This window comes from Xenopus laevis, chromosome 7L (assembly GCF_017654675.1).
Source record: "Xenopus laevis strain J_2021 chromosome 7L, Xenopus_laevis_v10.1, whole genome shotgun sequence".
Classification (NCBI taxonomy): Eukaryota; Metazoa; Chordata; class Amphibia; order Anura; family Pipidae; genus Xenopus; species Xenopus laevis.
The window spans coordinates 5,590,863-5,609,856 of NC_054383.1; the positions used below are offsets into that span (position 1 = coordinate 5,590,863).

General features: G+C 38.5%; 1 protein-coding gene across 2 annotated transcripts in view; it reads left to right on the forward strand.

Moving 5' to 3' along the window:
- Positions 1-18,994, forward strand: part of LOC108696033 (alpha-2-macroglobulin) — a 69,811-nt gene that overhangs the window by 30,134 nt on the left and 20,683 nt on the right. The window contains exons 1-12 of one of the 2 annotated variants that reach the window (XM_018225013.2): positions 4,109-4,266; positions 6,866-7,049; positions 7,789-7,945; positions 8,352-8,404; positions 9,638-9,658; positions 10,484-10,652; positions 13,037-13,121; positions 15,181-15,301; positions 15,412-15,526; positions 15,813-15,922; positions 16,054-16,215; positions 16,697-16,924. In XM_018225013.2, coding sequence (XP_018080502.1) covers positions 4,193-4,266; positions 6,866-7,049; positions 7,789-7,945; positions 8,352-8,404; positions 9,638-9,658; positions 10,484-10,652; positions 13,037-13,121; positions 15,181-15,301; positions 15,412-15,526; positions 15,813-15,922; positions 16,054-16,215; positions 16,697-16,924 — 1,479 coding nt within the window. In that variant the 5' untranslated portion in view covers positions 4,109-4,192. Of the gene's footprint in view, positions 1-4,108; positions 4,267-6,865; positions 7,050-7,788; positions 7,946-8,351; positions 8,405-9,637; positions 9,659-10,483; positions 10,653-13,036; positions 13,122-15,180; positions 15,302-15,411; positions 15,527-15,812; positions 15,923-16,053; positions 16,216-16,696; positions 16,925-18,994 lie in introns of those variants that run through there. The other variant, XM_041570163.1, reaches the window with a different exon arrangement.

Genomic DNA, 18,994 nt, shown 5'->3' on the forward strand with positions numbered 1-18,994 from the left:
AGAGAACTTTGATATTCCTGCAAAGAGCAATCAATGCCACTGCTGAAGAGAACATGGTCTACATAAGAAAAGAAGATGGTGTATAGGAGGGAATTGAGGGTGCAACATCAGAAATATGAGAAATTGATCACTATCAATAACTATCAACATATTGAGCAGACGCTGTTGTGCTTCCTGTAGTCCTATTTTTTGCAAGGTGCACATTTTACTTGGACATTTCTTCTCTTTCTTTTTTGATACTACACTTGCTGGGCCTATTCCTTCTAATTTCTTTGCCCTCTGTTAAGTACGACTACTGAGATAGTTGGGTAAGCAAAACATGGAGAACGGAAAGGCTAAAAGAAAGAGTTAGTAGAATAAAACAAAAATATGGGTAATGGCAATGGAAGGAATGATAGAAAGGAAAAAGAGGCCATCAGAAGAGAGGGAGTAAATGGAGGGAGTGAATGGTAGATTGAAGGCGTAAGCAAGGTGGATGGGGGAATATTTAGGAGAAATGGGTGGAGAGAGGTTGAAAGCACAGAAGTAAATAAATGTAGGAAAAGTGGAGATGTAGGGAGTCGAGATGGGGGAGCAGTTGTGTCCCAGGTTTGATTCCAGTCGAGACACTGTCTGTAAGAAGTTTTTATTGTATCCCCTGAACTGCAATATTAAGGGGAAGATTTATTAAGATTTGAATTGTAAATTCAAATTCCAATTTTCGAGTTGGATTGTTGGTCAAAACTCATAAATTTGAGTTGAGAACAATCCAAACTCAAATTCGAGATTTATCATGACTTGACCCTGGGAACAACTTGAATGCTATAGTATGCCACCTTAAACCTACTGAGTTCATGTAGAGTTTTTTCGGAGAAAAAACTCCATTTTAAGGTCATTCAAGTTCAATCAACGTAAAGAAACTCTATAACAGAGTCATTGGATTGGAAGCTCCACTAGGAGAAGGGGATGATGTGAATGATGAAAAATCTCTGTAAAGATATGAGGAATATATTGGTAGTTAGATCCCTTACCCAAAAACCGAAAGCTCTGAATTACAGCAAGGTCATCTCCCACAGAGTCTGTTTTTAGCAAATAACTGGAATTCTAAAAAATATATTCCTTTTTTTTCGTAATCATGAAACAGTACCTTGTATTTTGAAGGTAACTTGGTTGTTTGAATCTATGACTGTGGCAAACCTATTGGCTGAATAGTTAATATTTATTGTTTATAATTAATTGGCACGCATCACTTTAGAGCATTGATAGAACGTATATTAAATTAGCACAGGCACTTTAATCAATTGATTTTTATTGAACGACGTTATCAATTAATTACAACCATTAATGAATTACACTAATGACTATATAGTATCATTTTAGCACCTTCTTTGTATCGGCACATTTGTCCGTGGGTAGAGATTAAGAATTGGTCGGTGGTTGGAGAGAGGGGGTTTACTTTTTTCATTCATAAAACATTTCAAATTTACACATTTTTTTATAGATGTTCTAGTTCTCCGGTACTATCCTACTTCAATTTCCTCTTTTTAAAACTTAGAAAAAGTTATCTTAAAGGTCAACCACCCCATTAAGCAATGTTATCTTACTTATATATCTAGGAGGCAATCAGGGAGGGGCCATACATGGGCTGATAATCTGGTAACCAGTTCTTTTGTGGCTACTTTAAAACAAAGTGTATATTATTTTTAGGAAGCAGTTACATACTGTATTTATTTCTACAGAACTTTATTTCTATCCATTATATACGTTTCCACTTTCACAAACAATTCACATTGTGCATTTTGCATATAACATGGGCAATAGTCCTCGGCTTTTGACCTCTATGCTCACATTTTGCAGAAAAGCAAAGCAAGTCAAAAATAAGAGATCTGTTTAGTGTCCAGTGAAACTGTCCTGTCTTGCTGCTGTTCTATTATTAAATATTCATACATTCCTGCCTCACCCAGATTTGTGTGGTTATCAATGAAGATATAATCATTTCTTAAATCATTTATTCATACAATAAACCAAAGCCACAATTTGCAGATGTCCTGTTTCTGACCATACATATAAGGACAAAGTTCGGCAGAATGTAAGTGGGAGTGCAAACAGTTTGATAAGGCCAATATTTAGTATTGTGAAATCATTTTTGAGAACTCTTTAATAAACAAGCTAATGTAGGCTAAAATGTTTGCGCTTTTGGGCACAGACTTGAGTTCACTTGTGTGCCAGATGCATTGATCTTTGGCCTTATCCAGGTGCAGTGCAAGAGAGAGCTGCATCCATGTGCCGGTTGTGCCTTTGTTAGTGCATCATCTAGTGAGCCTTGTACTTAATACTTGGCTTAAGCAGGTGGTTAGGACAAGGTCCCTGAGGCACCCTTAAGTTCTCCTTATAGCATCTAATGATAGGCTAGAGCCCTAGTTAGTGATGCACAAGTTGGCCCAAAACTAATGGAACAAACTGGCTTTCCCCAGAGTGTAGGTTGCAGTGTAGTAGCATTGCAGATATTATCTTCCTGGGCTGTTGAGATGCATCTTAATCCTTAACAGCATATGTGGTGGATATCCTGAAGTTTGTTAAGGAAGGGCTACAAAAAGGGTCTGAGGCTCAGTACTCTGAAGGATGAAGTCTCTGCATTGTAAGCGATTTTGGAGAAGAGGTGGTCGAAATAACCATTAATAGATACGTTCTTCCAATCAGTACTCAAAATTTGTCCATTAACTAGGTCTATTTGTCCAAACTGGGGTCATCCTCTTGATCTGAGATCCCTTTCTACTGCACCACTGAGCATTTAAACTTTTTTCTAGTGGCCTTACGTCAGCCCTTCGAGGTCCAGGCCCTTCCATAAATGCTCCTTTCAGGATGTTCCATGAGAAGAAAGTAATTCTCAGACCAATCCTCAGTATCCTGCCTTAAGTTGTTTCTACGTTCCACATTAATTAACCAATTGTATTGCTGTCCTTGGAGCCTCCAGCATCGTATCAGGAGGAGGATTCAAATATAGATATAGTCATAAGATGTTTTGAGATTTATTTCAGAAGAAGAGAAGACTTCAGAAAGTCTAGAATACTGTTTGCTGTGCCAGCAGGAAGGAGAAAAGGGAAACTAGGCTCCAAATCTACTCTTTCCTGGGTGGTCAAGACCATATCAATTTCTTATAAATAGCAGGGCAACTATTTTCCTAGGGGAGTAAGGTGCATTAGACACGCGGTGTGGTAGCCTCCTGGGCATCAGAGGCAGGAGTGTCTTCTGAAATGTTTCTGCAGTTACCCCTACTACCTTTTTTTTCGACACTGCATATTAGATGTTATGTCTTCATCTTAGGTCCAGTTTGGACAGTCAGTTCTCTTTTTTAGCCTGTTGGGCCATATACATTTAAGGATAATTATCTTCCCTCCGTTGTGGTTTTATTGCTTGGGTATGACCCATTAGTAAATTTTCATGTTGACGGGGGATGGACAGGAAAAAAGACCTTCTGACAACATGCCCTCCCTATGGTGGCTTTATAAATAGACTGATGTGAGCCAGGTGGGGGTGGGCTTTATGGGTTCTTAAAATTAACTTATTCTTATTATCTAATTAACTAGCTGGGAGTAGCAGGAGATTAACCCATTAGTAAATTTACACGTTGACTCGGAGGATGGCCAGGAAAAGAATGATATTAATTTTCTTTTTTTCTGATGACAATTTGGCAAATTTTTGATGGTTATTATCATGTGTATGTGTTTTTTAACTAGCTATCTCCACAAATGAAAAGAGTGGCACAGTGGATTATCCCTAATAAATTATAAGGGCTTTCTTTCTACCAATAATAAAGTAAGGTTCTAGGGTGGACAGATGTGCTTTATCTACTGCATTACTTTTATGTTTTTGCCATATTAGAACCAAAATGACAATGGAATTCTGGCTGCTATTTCCTGTGCTTCTTTACCTTTACCCAAATATTTACAATTACTTAGAATCCTATTGCATGTGTTTCCAGTGTGGCACCACCTCCCCCCCCCCCCCCGGCACACAAGCCAATCAGTGTTGATCAGTAATAGGATAAACTTCCAGCAAACAGACACAAGGTAAATATGTTGCCACAGTGCAGCGGGTCAGAGTGAGTGGGTTTGGGAGGCTGTAGGAAGGTGCACCCAGGGGCGGCTTCATAAACACCTCTGTCTCCTTCCAGTTCTCCTCCTCATTCAGACAAGAGCACCCAGCCAGAAACATGTGGAGCTCCGCTCTTGCCCTGTGCTTGCTATTCACTGCCTTGCCTGGGGGAGATGCTGCACCTCCTGATCCGTAAGGAAATATTTTGTTTTTATTGCACTGCATGAGTTGTTTATTCATTTGCCTATCCAAGCTTTCTAAACCCAACTGATGTAACAAAATCTCTCAGTAGTGTAAGCAATGCATTTCAGGTAGGACCTGTGAGCAATGTTATCTCAAAGATCTTTTAGCTCAATTCATGTATGGCTCAAAGCTCAATTATTTGTTGGAAGCTTTTCTTGGAGAGGGATAAATAGTGGAACCTATGGTATTAATAGTTTGAAAATGTAGGATCATATTTGGGGATAGTGCATATTTGCCGTCCAATGGAAACTATAGCAGGGTGACTGTTACCCCAATGTTTCTATATATCTGTAACCTTGTTATGAGCTAAGGTGGCCCAGTCTGAAGGTCAGTTAGGGGGAGATTTGGGGTGAGTGTTTATTTGTGCCCTGGGTACCCCTGGAACTATAGCAGGGTGACTGTTACCCCAATGTTTCTATATATCTGTAACCTTGTTATGAGCTAAGGGGGCCTAGTCTGAAGGTCAGTTAGGGGGAGATTTGGGGTGAGTGATTATTTGTGCCCTGGGTACCCCTGGAACTATAGCAGGGTGACACCCCAATGTTTCTATATATCTGTAACCTTGTTATGAGCTAAGGTGGCCCAGTCTGAAGGTCAGTTGGGGGAGATTTGGGGTGAGTGTTTATTTGTGCCCTGGGTACTCCTGGAACTATATCAGGGTGACTGTTACCCCAATGTTTCTATATATCTGTAACCTTGTTATGAGCTAAGGGGGCCCAGTCTTAAGGCCAGTTAGGGGGAGATTTGAGGTGAGTGCTTATTTGTATCCTGGGTACCCCTGGAACTGTAGTAGGGGACTAGTTAAAATACATTTTCATATCGCTTTTGAGCTTGTTCTGCACTACACTTTATTATCAGAACTCGCCATGCAATGACATATTCTTTGGAGCTGTACAATAAATGGGCTGAAACATTGAGCATACAGATTAAACACAAATGGAACCCAAAACTAATACTAGAGGTAAGGAGGTCGCAGAGGCTAAGTAGAAGATTAACCAAATTTTGGACAACAAGTGGGGATAAAACTCCAAACCCTAAATAAACACTTCAAAAACATTATAACGCATGCAGAATTAGACTCTGGTCACAAGGATAATAAATGCCACTCATACACTATTCTTCACCCACAAGAAAAAAAAATTGAGCTTAGGCTCTGTGTTAAATAAAAGTAAAGTGGCAGTTGGTGCACAAAACTCATATTACTGTTATATGGAGAGATCTGTTAGCAGGGGGGATAATGTTGTGCACACACTCCAGGTTGTGCAAGCTTAGACTCAGGGTCCAATGGCCTCTACAAGGTGAGGGTTACAGTAAGAGGTCTGTGTTAGTTTTGGACTCGATATACAGTAACTTGGATTTGGCTGGATTGTGGCTCCACTGTGCAACTCAGTGAGACTAAAGAGGAGAGAGGGCTGAGCAAAGCAAAACAGCTGCTCTCATTCCTTTTATTTGGTAGAAACACACTCAGCCTTGTACCCCAAACAGTTTGGCAATGAATTTATAGCCTATTTAGCAAATATTTTCCCATGTTCTCTCCTGGCAATCAATCAGGTTCTCCCAAGAACAGGCTGTTCCACAGTAATTTACAGGATGGAGGAGGGCAGTTTTTATTTTTAAATAATAATTAACTACATAGAGACAGATACCTTTATGGAACCTCCTCTGTCCCTTAAATGAATTCCATTATAGGGTAAGGCTGCCATTTCTGATGATTTTTAAACAGTATAAATGACTACCGTATATACTCGAGTATAAGCTATCCCGAGTATAAGCCGAGGTACCTTATTTTACCTCCAAAAACTGGGAAAGCTTAATGACTCAAGTATAAGCCTAGGGTGAGAAATGCAGCAGCTTCTGGTAAGTTTCAATCAAAAAATTGAGGGTTTCTGCTCCCATTGGAGGTGCCGGCGTCTCGTTTTTGTATGCCGGCGACCATTCTTGGACGCCGGCGAATATTCTTGGAGATTATTCTTGGACGCAGGCGACTATTCTTGGACACCGGCAACTAATCTTAGGCGCCGGCGCCTATTCTTAGGCGCCGGCGACTATTCTGAGGCGCCGACGACTATTCTGAGACGCCGGCGACCGTTCTGAGACGCCGGCGACCGTTTTTGCGCTTGACCCGAGTATAAGCAGAGGTAGAGTTTTTCAGCATATTTTGGGGGCTGAAAAACTCGGCTTATACTCGAGTATATACGGTACTTATAGGAAACATTTCATTGTTCCAGACTCCAGACACCATCCTATTTATATATGTTACATGGAATCAATGAATAAGTAAAGGAATAACACACCTAGATATAAGGAATGCACCTTATCAACTACTTTCTACAGCTTGAGAGGTGGGTTTGCCAATGTGCCTCCCTCTGGTCAGCCCCTTATAAATAGAGAAATGCCATTAAAGACTCTATTGACAACTGTTTTGAATGTGATATATGGTGGATTGTTCAATTCATGGGTATTGACATCAGAAATTCTTGGTCACATCGGCAAGAGGTGACCTGCTAGGGCCTAAATATAACTTTTTTCTGTATCTCTGGACTTACAGACAGTACATGTTGCTGGTGCCCACTGTCCTGCATGGGGGAGGTGAGGAGAAGTTCTGCCTGCTGCTCACCCATCTCAATGAGACTGTTACAGTGACACTGACCCTCCACCTTCAGAGGCAAAATCACACCTTGTTGGAGAAACAAGTCACAAAGAAAGAAGAAGATGACTGTGTCACTTTTATGGTGCGATTAAAAACTCCCTGGGACCACCATTTTCATGATTCATTCTCTTGTTCCCTATGTTGTAGATAAGCAGATTTACTATAGCTAGACCCATACCTTAGGATAGTTAATTGGGCAGTTGAAATAATTTTAGCCTGACCTACCATCTCTACATCCATGGGAGGTGTTTTTAATAGATCATCTAGTCAGTCTACCATGCATCGGCCAATCCTTGAGTCCATCAATAGAGATACTTCCTACTTTATACCAAAATCTACTGAGCTTGGTCATTGGCAATGGTTATGGGGTAGGCCATTCTTGCCATGTTGTGCCAAGGGGTTGGTGAGAAACATGTAGTTTGCAAGCTACTGGTTGGGGATCATTGTTCTAGAACATGGTGGAAAACATGATAGTTTATAGATGGTTTATAACCTTAGCATGCTAGGGACCCCGTAAAAAATTCTGATATTAGGGACCACAAGAATAATGGTACAGATTTGATTGGCACAGGTTGATTTCCTGTTTAATCATTCTTCTAAATCTGGTCAGCTGTCTGGTCAGCTGTCCTATTTTGAGTCATGATCAGATGTAAAGGCTTAACCTTCATCTGAAAAAATCTGCCAAACTTTGCCGCCTTTAGTTATATTTAATTTTAACTTCGAGAAGCTCAATCTAGTTCCATTCTCTGTTTGATCCTGTTCTACATCTCCCAGCTTTGCATTCAACTTACGGTAACTATTTTTCTTTTCTTGTCTTATAGACCCCCAAGTTAGAGGCGCAGGAGGTCGCCATTCTCGCTCTGCATGTTCATGGAGACTCCTTGCACTTTAAATCTCAGAGAAATGTCTTGATCAAACCTCTGCAGAATCCCGTGTTTGTTCAAACTGACAAACCCATCTACAAACCAGGACAGAAAGGTCAGACCTTATGATTTAACATTTTTATAGTTATATTTTGAGTAGAATATATTTCAGAATTAGAAACCATAAATATCCACTAAACCTGGATTCATTTTGATGACTTTGTCTTGAAATGGGTAGTCATTGTGCTGGTATGGAATCTACAGTAGAAAATTCTGTTGGACAATGGTGCACCTCCAAAAAAGAGATCCCTAAACCAACGTAATGATGTATATGGAGGAGGCACTCCCATTAAAAACAAAATAAGGCCACCAATCTAGACATTTCCTCCTTTTGGCAGCCTGTTTTGTTTTTAAAATAAAGTAGATTATTATTTGGTCTCCCTTTTGTATTGTAAATGCTTTTTGTGTGATCAGCTATTCTTTGCGAATTACTACTGACACTTTAATTCCCCTTTCTTTAGTCCAGTTCCGCATTGCATGCCTGGATGAGAACTTTTACCCTATATCTGAAAAGGTAAGACATTTATAGTTTATAGGAAAAGAACATTTCCCGGCAATCATTAGTCATGTTGTTTCATAATAAATATATTGTTACGTCTTGTAGAACTTAAAAAAATGAGAGCTTCCTCGTCCACTTGCTGGAGACCTTCAGAAGCCTGGTCCTCATTCTTTCTACTTCTAAAACACATCTTTGTTAACCAAAACACCCAATAAAAGCCTAAAGAAAATAAATTCATAACCATTTTGCTCTCAAAAGAGACCTTTAGTGACTCCATGCTTTACAGCATTTGGCTTTCAATGGAAGAAGAGAAGTCGTCTTCCAAAGAATATGTTAAAAATGGTGTTTGATTCACTTGATGTGAGTCTGGAATCCTGGAGCTACACGCCAGGTCCAGGATGATGGTAGTTCTAGGGTGTCTTAGCAACAGACAAAGATTTTGCATATCATTCAGAAAAGGCAAGGAGGATGCATTGGCAACCATGTGGAAGTGCAAAAGTGTCTTTGAATGAAAGCACTAATGGATTATGTTCATCTTATGCAGCTGGCCAAAATTAATCTCATATAATACAAGAGGGGATTAATTTGGGATTTTCAGATAGTGTAGTGCCCCCCTCATTCTAGCTTTGGAAGAGCACAAAGTAACATTTGATTTCATTGCCACCTTATACACTAAAGAATGTTCACGTTGCATGGACCAAGAAAAGCCTCTTAATGGGGCCCTGCATTTAGTTACATAACTTTAAACTTCTTAGTAGAGATTGACTAAAAGCAATTTCCCAATCCTGAATATTTGAGATCTACTCTACATGGATATCAGTTAATCTAATGAATGTACTTTTTGTGTGCCAGATTCTAACTCTTCAACCTGTATCTCTGTAGGGTTCCAACCAGACAACATTAGAATTAAAACACTAGCCAGTACAGGTATGGGACCTTTTATCCAGTATACTCTGGATCTGAAGCTTTCTGGATAAGGGATCTTTCTGTAATTTGGATCTTCATACCTTAAGTCTACTAGAAAATCATGTAAACATTAAATAAACCAAAAAGGCTGGTTTTGCTTCCAATAAGGATTAATTATATCTTAGTTGGGATCAAGTCAAGCTACTGTTTTACTATTACAGTGAAAAAGAAAATCTGGTTTCTGGATAACGGATCCCATACCTTTACTAGCTACAGGTCCTAGATAAATATTTTTCAAGCTCATCAGTAGCTATCGATAACATCTTTACCTTTGTTTTTCAGTATCCCGTGGTTTACATTACGGTAAGTAGTCTTTCAATATTTGTTTTTGTCAAAAAATACATAGTCCTTTGAGAATCTTTAAACTAGCCTTGTAGACTTGTGGGAGGGACAGTTGTAAACAACAATGATTGTTGTTAGATTTGACTATCTTTTCTTGCAAATGACCCCATCCAAGATTGTGCTCTTTATTCTACATACATTATGCTGCAATTCTACATACATTATGTTGATACAAGTTACTTGGAACTGGCCGAAATAGTTGCTCTTCTTTGGACCAGCTAATGTCTCTGTTTAAATATAGGCAAGGTTTGGATAAATAGAAATGTTCAGTCTCTTCTAAATAATTTTTGTTGGCAAGAAGCAATAAGGATTAAATCAGAAGATCCAACTCAAGTATGTATATTTACAGAAACTTGGTCAATATTTTGGGATCAAACAGATTCTAACTTAAAATTTCATTTCCTCGACTGGCTCAAGAAATAGTCTTTCCTGTAGTGGCTAAAACCTATACGTCCATTTTCTTCACATTCCTTACAGAACTATTGTATCACTGGTGCTAATATGAGTGTTGTCAGGTTGTTAGATTTAGAACTTGTTTTTGTTACTTTACTTTTATTTTTACTTTCACTCTGGTAAAATGTAAATAAGACACTCCAATTGTTATCATTATTGTATTCCTGTTCTATATCTCGAGTCTCCATAACCAGTTTGGAGATGCCTCATTTTACAACTTTGCATTTTTGTTAAATTCCTACTTGTTTTGGTTTTAAAACTCAATAAAAACATTTACATAAAAAAAAAAGAAAGAACAAATGTTAAAGTCCCCTTATTGCACCTGTTTTGCAGGACCCACAGGGCAACCGCATAAACCAGTGGCTGAATTTAGAAGGAAGAAAAGGCATTACCCAGGAATCCTTTGAGCTCAGCCCTGAGCCTAAGCTTGGGACATACAAAGTGACGGTAGAGAGAGAAAAAGCTAATCGTATTACCCATGATTTCAGTGTGGAGGAATACGGTATGTGGCACAATAGTATCAAAGATCCATTTCTTTTGCACATTACACCTTGTTCCCATGGAGTTTGCGCATGCAGTCTAAATTCAACTATATCTGCTCATAGAATGTTGAATGGAATGGAACATAGGCAGCATGCGGTCACCCCCTTGGGCCTGTGCCAGTGCTAAATGATTCCTATAGACATGAATATTAGAGAAATGATTGAACTCCTTAGTGCAGTGTCTCTCAAATCTAATTAAGATCAAAACAGAACTTCACTCACCAATGCATGGTGGTAGATGGGGCATTCTCCATACTTTTTAAACTAATGTTGGCTCAGGGATTTATAGATTTATAGTAGAATACTAAAAGCTATTTTTTTTTTAAAAAAATTGTATCTGCAAGAATAAAAATTCTTCCTTTAAAACTGTATTTTTCTTCTATTGGGAGATAAGCAGACACCTAAACGTGTGTGTGTGGGGGGGGGGGATGTAATCTACTTAAAGTTGGCTTAAGTATTTGATACAGTAACAGAGAACATTACTGATTAAATTAATGGAATGTTAGCCTAGAACATAATATTTGCAATTGTATGGAGAGATGGCTAACGGATACAAAACTGGAAAACTGAGCAGCACTGAGTGGCAGTGTATTGGGGGTATCCTTAATTGAAAAGGATCTGGGGATTTTTGTGGCTAACATACTGTGTAACTCTAGGCAGTATCACTCAATGGCTACTAAAGCTAAAAAAGGGCATTAACTCCAGGAATGAAAACGTAAATTTGCCTCTTTATAGGTCCTTGATAAGTCCCCTCATTTATAATGAAGTGTAGTTTTGGGCTCTAGTCCTTAAATAGGATATAAATGAGCTGGAGAGAGAGCACAGATATGCAACCAGGCTGGGAAAATTAGTACAACAATGGGCACTTGTGAGGGAGCATAATTCTTCTTTATAATTATATGTGAGGATATTAAAAACAGATAATGAGAAGAACAAAGAAGAGCCCCCCTTAGACTTTGAGAATTGAGGTTTCCAGATTCTATTAATTCCTTTATGAGGGCTTGGATGGTTTCTTGAAGCATAATTCAAAGCTATTGTGATCTTAAGAGATACAACAAGCTAAATTACTGTATGTATTGGTTATATGTATGTATGTATATATATCTATATATATATCTATATATCTATATATATATCTATATATATATCTATATATATATATTATATATATATATATATATATATATATATATATATATATATATGTATATATATGTATATATATATATATATATATATATATATATGTAAGAGTATAGTATAAGAGTATATCTGTGCATATTGTATATGCACTGGGGATCTATTGGAATTAGTGTTGATATTAGAGAACTATTGCCTTTTTTAAACCCAAATTAACGATATAACTAGATAATAATGTAAATGAAGGCTGTTGATAATAATTTACATAATATAATAATAATTTACATAATATAATAATAATTTACATAATAATAACCTCAATGCAGGCAAACAATTTTAGGTAAAATTCTTGGGGGCAAAAATCATTAATAAATATCAGGAAAATAATGGTATGAAAAAATATTGAATAGTCTTTGCCCAAATATGACTTTTCTTAAATATGAAAAGAAAATGCAGAGAATCATGCCTATTTAAAGGAAACAAAGGAACTGCCAACCGGTTGAGAAGTGACAGTAGCTCCAGAGGTCTCATAACAGAAGGCAGACTGACTATTTGGAAGAGCAGGTTGACATAAGTTCTTATAATGAAAGTGGTGCTACGCACAATTCACTGTAGTGAAAACCACAAGTTGCCCACTGCATTGGTGGATATAAATAAGCCCTATGGTGTTTTTCTGCCGGCTTGCACCTCTAAACAAAAATGTTGAGCAGAAATACTGTAAAGTCAGAAGAGAACCTTCGAGAGACAGAGGAAGGAACTAGGTTAAGCTAAAATGTTTGTACAGGTATGGGACCCGTTATCCGGAAAAACATTATCCAGAAAGTTTAGAATTATGGAAATGCTGTTTCCCATAGACTCCATTTTATCCAAATAATCCAAAATTTTCCAAATGATTTTTTTTTCTGTGTAATAATAAAACAGTTGCCTGTACTTGATCCCAACTAAGATATAATTAATCCTTATTAGAAGCAAAACCAGCCTTTTGGGTTTATTTAATGTTTAAATGATTTTCTAGGGAACATAAGGCATGAAGATCCAAATTATGGAAATAGACGTTATCCGGAAAACCCCAGGTCCTGAGCATTCTGGATAATAGATCCCATACCTGTATAAATAAATATCTCTTTTTATTTGGAAGCAAAAATGATAAAGATCATGTTCCTGTTTAGAGTTTCAGCTTGGTCTCTTTATTTCTTTCTTTCAGTTCTACCAAAATATGAGGTTCAAGTCAAACTCCCACCGGTCGTTACTGTCCTGGATGAGGCAATACAGGTGACAGTGTGTGGCAAGTGAGTTTAACATGTATCATATGATATAAAGCCTTGTTTACTATTTTAAGGCACAATAATGATTCACTGAAACGTGTGTATTATAAAAAATGATGTACCCAATGTTGTAAATTATGAGGAGATAGAGTCACGGAGCTCCTCTGTGACTTCTTATTTCCTAATAAATTATAATAGGGGGTTCATTATTCCCTATATATTTTCAGTATGGTTTAAAGCCTGTATTTAACACCTGCCCTGGATAAGCATTAAAGGGATACTGTCATGGGAAAACATGTTTTTTTTCTAAATACACAAGTTAATAGTGCAGCTCCAATAGAATTCTGCACTGAAATCTGTTTTTTAAAAGAGCAAAGAGATTTTTATATATTTAATTTTGAAATTTGGCTTAGGGCTAGACATCTTGTCAGTTTCCCAGCTGTCCCCAGTCATGTGACTTGTGCGCTGATAAACTTCAGTTACTCTTTACTGCAACACTGCAAATTGGAGTGATATTACCCCTTCCCTTCCCCATCAGCCCATCAGCAGCCTATCAACAGAACAATGGGCAGCTAACCAGAGCAGCTATCTGACACCTCTGCTGAAGGTATTGTTTACTTTGCTAAAATTGAGAATAGCACCAAAGCAGGAAACCCCTGCTTTTTTTTCATGCTTGGGTGCTTTTCTCATGTCTGCCACTAGGCAGGGAGCACGACCCATGTCAGGTATAATACAATGGGAATGATTATTTGGACAGACATAATATCAAAGGCTATTGTGATACTAAACTCTATAGTTAGTATAGATATGGGTATATTGAATTTATGTGAAAGTAGGGAGGGGTGTGTGTATGGGGCTGGGTTTCATTTCGAGGGGTTGGACTTGATGTACTTTGTCTTTTTTCAACCCAAACAGAATTTTGCACCCACAATTATAATTAAATCCTGGGAAGAACATATAGTGGATGGGACTAAATATTTGCTCTTAGCACAATGTTTCCAAAAGTGCAGATTTTCTGAAAGCCCAAGCATCAAGGAAGCTCAAATGCAGCTGTTTAGTTATGACTTCTTGTCTATCTGTGTCTAAGTACTGTGTCTTCTGTATTTGTTATTATTATTACTATTAATAATAATAATAGCACCAACATATTTCACAGCACTGTAAAATAAATGTGTTTATACAAAGAACATACAGAATTACATTCATAGCGACAGTAAGTACAAAAGGTGAAGAAGGCCCTGTGTAAAAGAGCTTGCAATCTAAAAGGTGAGGGGAATGAGACACAATATGTGGGAGAGGGCAAGGTCAGAAATAAATAAGGTGAGAGGTGTAGCATATGGTATTGCATTGGTAGCTAAACTAAATGAAGGAAGGCTTCTCTATATAAATGGGTTATAAGAGATCGTTTGAAAGCAGAAAGGGTGGGAGAAAGTCGGACAGACTGTGGGAGAGAATTCTAGAGAAGGGGTGCAGCAGCCCTTGCAAAGTCTTGAATGTTAGTATGTGAGGAGGTAATGAGAAAAGAGTTGAGGAGCAGGTCAGAAGAGAAGTAAAGTGTAGGGTGGGTATCTAGAGATGAGTTCAGAGATGTAGGGAGGGGCAGAGTTATGAAGTGCTTTGAATGTCAGGGTCATTAGTTTGAATTTTATTCTGAAAGGTAGTGGAAGCCAGTGCAGGGATTGGCAGAGTGGCATGGAAGAGGAGGAGCGGTTGCTGAGGTGTATAAGTCTGGCAGCAGTGTTCATTATGGACTGGAGAGGTGGTGGTCTCTGGCAGGGAAGGTCAATTGATAGAGAGTTACAGTAGTCTAGACGTGATATGATGAGAGAGTCAATAAGAATTTTGGCAGCATCTACTGTATCATGTATCATGGCAGTCATTTATATGTGTGGGTGAGTGGCTATATATCAAGACCTATAGAGGTGTTGAGATTGGATTGATGTGCATACTTGACATCTTCCCATATGCTACTCAAGTTAATGAGCCTAAACTTCTTCTTGCTGATCATCTTGTCTGCGACAGTCATTAGATCTCCCAGGAATATAGTGGATGTACACTGAATTCTCTCTCTTCCTCTCATCAGATATACATATGGAAAGCCAGTTTTGGGAATGATCAGTGTCCAAGTGTGCAGAAAGTTTGAAAGCCATTACAATTTATGTGAAGGGGAAAAAGACAGTGTGTGTGAGGAGATAAACCATCGTGTAAGTAACTTCATATATCTTTCTAATGGAAAAATAGGGCAGTGTAAAGAAAAATACAAGTTTAAGACATGACCAGTTTATGAAACCAGCATCAAACTTTCTCTATTTAGGCTGGTCCTAATGGCTGTTTTTCTGAAGTGGTGAGCACCAAAATCTTTCAAATGAGACGCACAGGATATAAGAATAAAATCATAGCTTCGGCCAAAATTACAGAAGATGGGACAGGTGAGGCCAGTGAATGACACAATTAAAATGTTATCGAGAAGGTACCCGTGAAATATTGAAGGACCAAGAAATATGTTAATTATGAATAAGACCTTCTGATTGGTGAAGAACTAAATATTGAAGGGTCTCATCATAATATAAATTAATTTTGTTAAAATAAATGTCCAAGTGTATGGCAGAAAACTATGTCCAAGGCCAGTATGACACAATCTGTAGACCATTGGTTGAAAGTCAAGGGGACATCAAGCGGACCTCAGGTGACTATAAAGATTTCTCTCTTTGGCAGGTATGGAATTGACTGGAGAGGGTTCTTCAGAGATTAAAAACACCCTGGCTAAAGTGTCTTTCAGGCATATTGACTCCCACTATAAAAAGGGCCTACCCTTGTATGGACAGGTAAGTATAATGTATGGAGGTATAATAAACCAAGGAGGTTCACATCTCCAGACTGACGAAACAAGATAAGATTGTAACCATTCTGTCAACTTTTCTATATAACTGTCTTTTGATATAACTTCTTTACACAGTTATTCTTGGAGGATGGGTCTGGAAATCCAATGAGCAATGAGACAGTGGTGGTCTTTGTGGGTACAGATGGAACCAACTTCACCTATACCACTGGGCAAGACGGAACAGCAGAATTCTTGATTGACACCAGCCATTTCCAGCAGTCATCTCTTCAGATCAGAGTAATAACTTGTGCTTGAGATAAACACACTGGATATCAGTAGGATAGCAGAAAAATAAACAAATTGTGCCTCAGATTATTTCATCTTCAGGCTCACCTGGGCATATTTCACAAATATCAAAGTTTGTGGTGATGATTTGGCAGTGACAAAACTAATAGACACATTCTACAAACTTATAGATGATGCTAGAACAAAATGCCATTGGACTATTTATCTTTAGGGTTCAGCTTTAAATTATATGGCCATTGACTAACCACATTTTATTGTCTTCTAAAGTGGATCTTGGGGTTGAACCTTTACAGAAAAATTTTGTAAATTAGTTTCCTGTTTTGGTGGACCCTGGGAAAATGCTCATGTGACCATTCAAAGTGACCTTTCATTGCTTATGTTCTGAGCATGGTATTTGTCACACATTTTCTTTTTATTAAATTGATTAATTTATCCATCCCAACCTTACTTTCTCATCATTTTCTTTTTTCAGGCCAGATATAAGGAAAGAGTATACTGCTACAGTAACAGTTTTGTGAGTGTATCATATGAGGATACTACGCAGATTGTTAAACATTTCCACTCAAGGGACAAAAGCTATCTGAAAATCCAGCCCATCTACAAGACTCTAGAGTGTCAAAAGCAAGAGAATATCATTGTCCATTTTATTCTTTCCTCTGAGGGCGTTGGAGACACACCAAATGCAGTTTTTTACTATCTGGTGAGTACTTGTAGTTGCTCATATTTTTTAGCTTAACCCAGAGACCATCCTTGACATACTTGCATGGAACTCACCTGCACATGCAAATAGCTCTGTTGCTGCACCGTGATCTACAATTACTGTGCATACATATGTCCCAGGGCATAGATCTCACTGGTGGTCCCATACATCTGTATATAAAAGGGCAGACAATAAAAAAAGAACTCAATGATCTTCTTATTTTCTGTGGGCCTGCTAGAAAATAAACAAGTAGAACCTCGCAACCCACCTTAAAGGAAACCACAAAAAGGTACAAATTTTAAGGAGGATCTCATAGGAAACATTTGTCCTAATAGAAAGTTAACAAGAGGGGGGGGGGTCTGCATAATACATAGTAACATTGTAACATAGTAATTAAGGTTGAAAAAAGAATGTCCATCAAGTTCAACCTCTTTTTTTTTTTTTTTAACTACCTATCTGCCAGTTGATCCAGAGGAAGGCAAAAAAACCCCATCTGAAGCCTCTCCAATTTGCCTCAGAGGGGGAAAAATTCCTTCCTGACTCCAAAATGGCAATCGGACTAGTCCCTGGATCAACTTGGACTATGAGCTATCTCCCATATCCCTGTATTCCCTGACTTGATAAAAAGCTATCCAACCCCTTCTTATACCTATCTAATGTATCAGCCTGTACAACTGATTCAGGGAGAGAATTCCACATCTTCACAGCTCTCACTGTAAAAAACCCCTTCCCAATATTTAGCTGGAACCTCTTTTCTTCTAATCGGAATGGGTCAGCTGGAAAGACCTACTGGTAAATAAAGCATTAGAGAGATTATTATATGATCCCCTTATATATTTATACATAGTCATCATATCACCCCTTAAGCGTCTCTTCTCCAGCGTGAACATCCCCAATTTGGCCAGTCTTTCCTCATAGCTAAGATTTTCCCTTTACAGCTTAGTTGCCCTTCTCTGTTCCCTCTCTAATACAATAATGTCCTGTTTGAGTGATGGAGACCAAAACTGTATGGCATATTCTAGATGGGGCCTTACCAGTGCTCTATACAGTGGGACCCCCTCCTCCCGTGACTCTCTGCCCCATTTAATACAAGTCAAGACCTTATTTGCCCTTGATGCTGCTGACTGGCATTGCTTGCTACAGACAAGTTTATCATCTACAAGGACTCCAAGGTCCTTTTCCATTATGGATTTGCCTAGTGCAGTCCCATTAAGGGTATAAGTGGATATTGTTACATCCCAGGTGCATGACTTTACATTTATCAACATTGAATCTCATTTGCCACTTAGCTGCCCAGATTGCCAGTTTGTCAAGATCCTGTTGCAAGTGCCACATCCTGGATGGAATTAATTGGGCTGATAATTTTGTGTCATCTGCAAACACTGATACATTACTTACAACACCCTCCCCTAAGTCATTAATGAACAAGTTAAATAAAAGTGGACCCAATACTGAGCCCTGGGGGACCCCACTAAGAACCTTACTCCAAGTAGAGAATGTCCCATTAACAACCACCCTCTGTAACCGATCCTGTAGCCAGTTTCCTATCCATGTGCAAACGACTTCATTAAGCCCAATAGACCTTAGTTTATAAAGCAGTCGTTTGTGGGGCACAGTATCAAACGCTTTGGCAAAATCCAAATAGATCACATCTACTGCCCCCACTGTCCAGAATCTTACTTACCACATCATAAAATGCAATCAAATTCGTCTGACATGACCTATCCTTCATAAAGCCATGCTGATTGTTGCTCATAATGCCATTCGTTAGGACAAAATTTTGAATGTGATCCCTTAACAAGCCTTCAAATAATTTGCCCACCGCAGATGTCAGACTTACTGGCCTATAATTGCCAGGCTGAGATCGTAATCCCTTTTAAAATATTGGAATAACATCAGCTTTTCTCCAATCCATAGGCACCATACCAGATGACAGTGAATCTGAGAAAATCAGAAATAAGGGCTGATTTAGGTCAGAGCTGTCCAACTACTGTGGCACCAAGGGAGGGAATTTTTCTGGCCTACATGGTGGAGGGCCGATAATAGAAGCCAGTCTTAGCCACTCCCTGT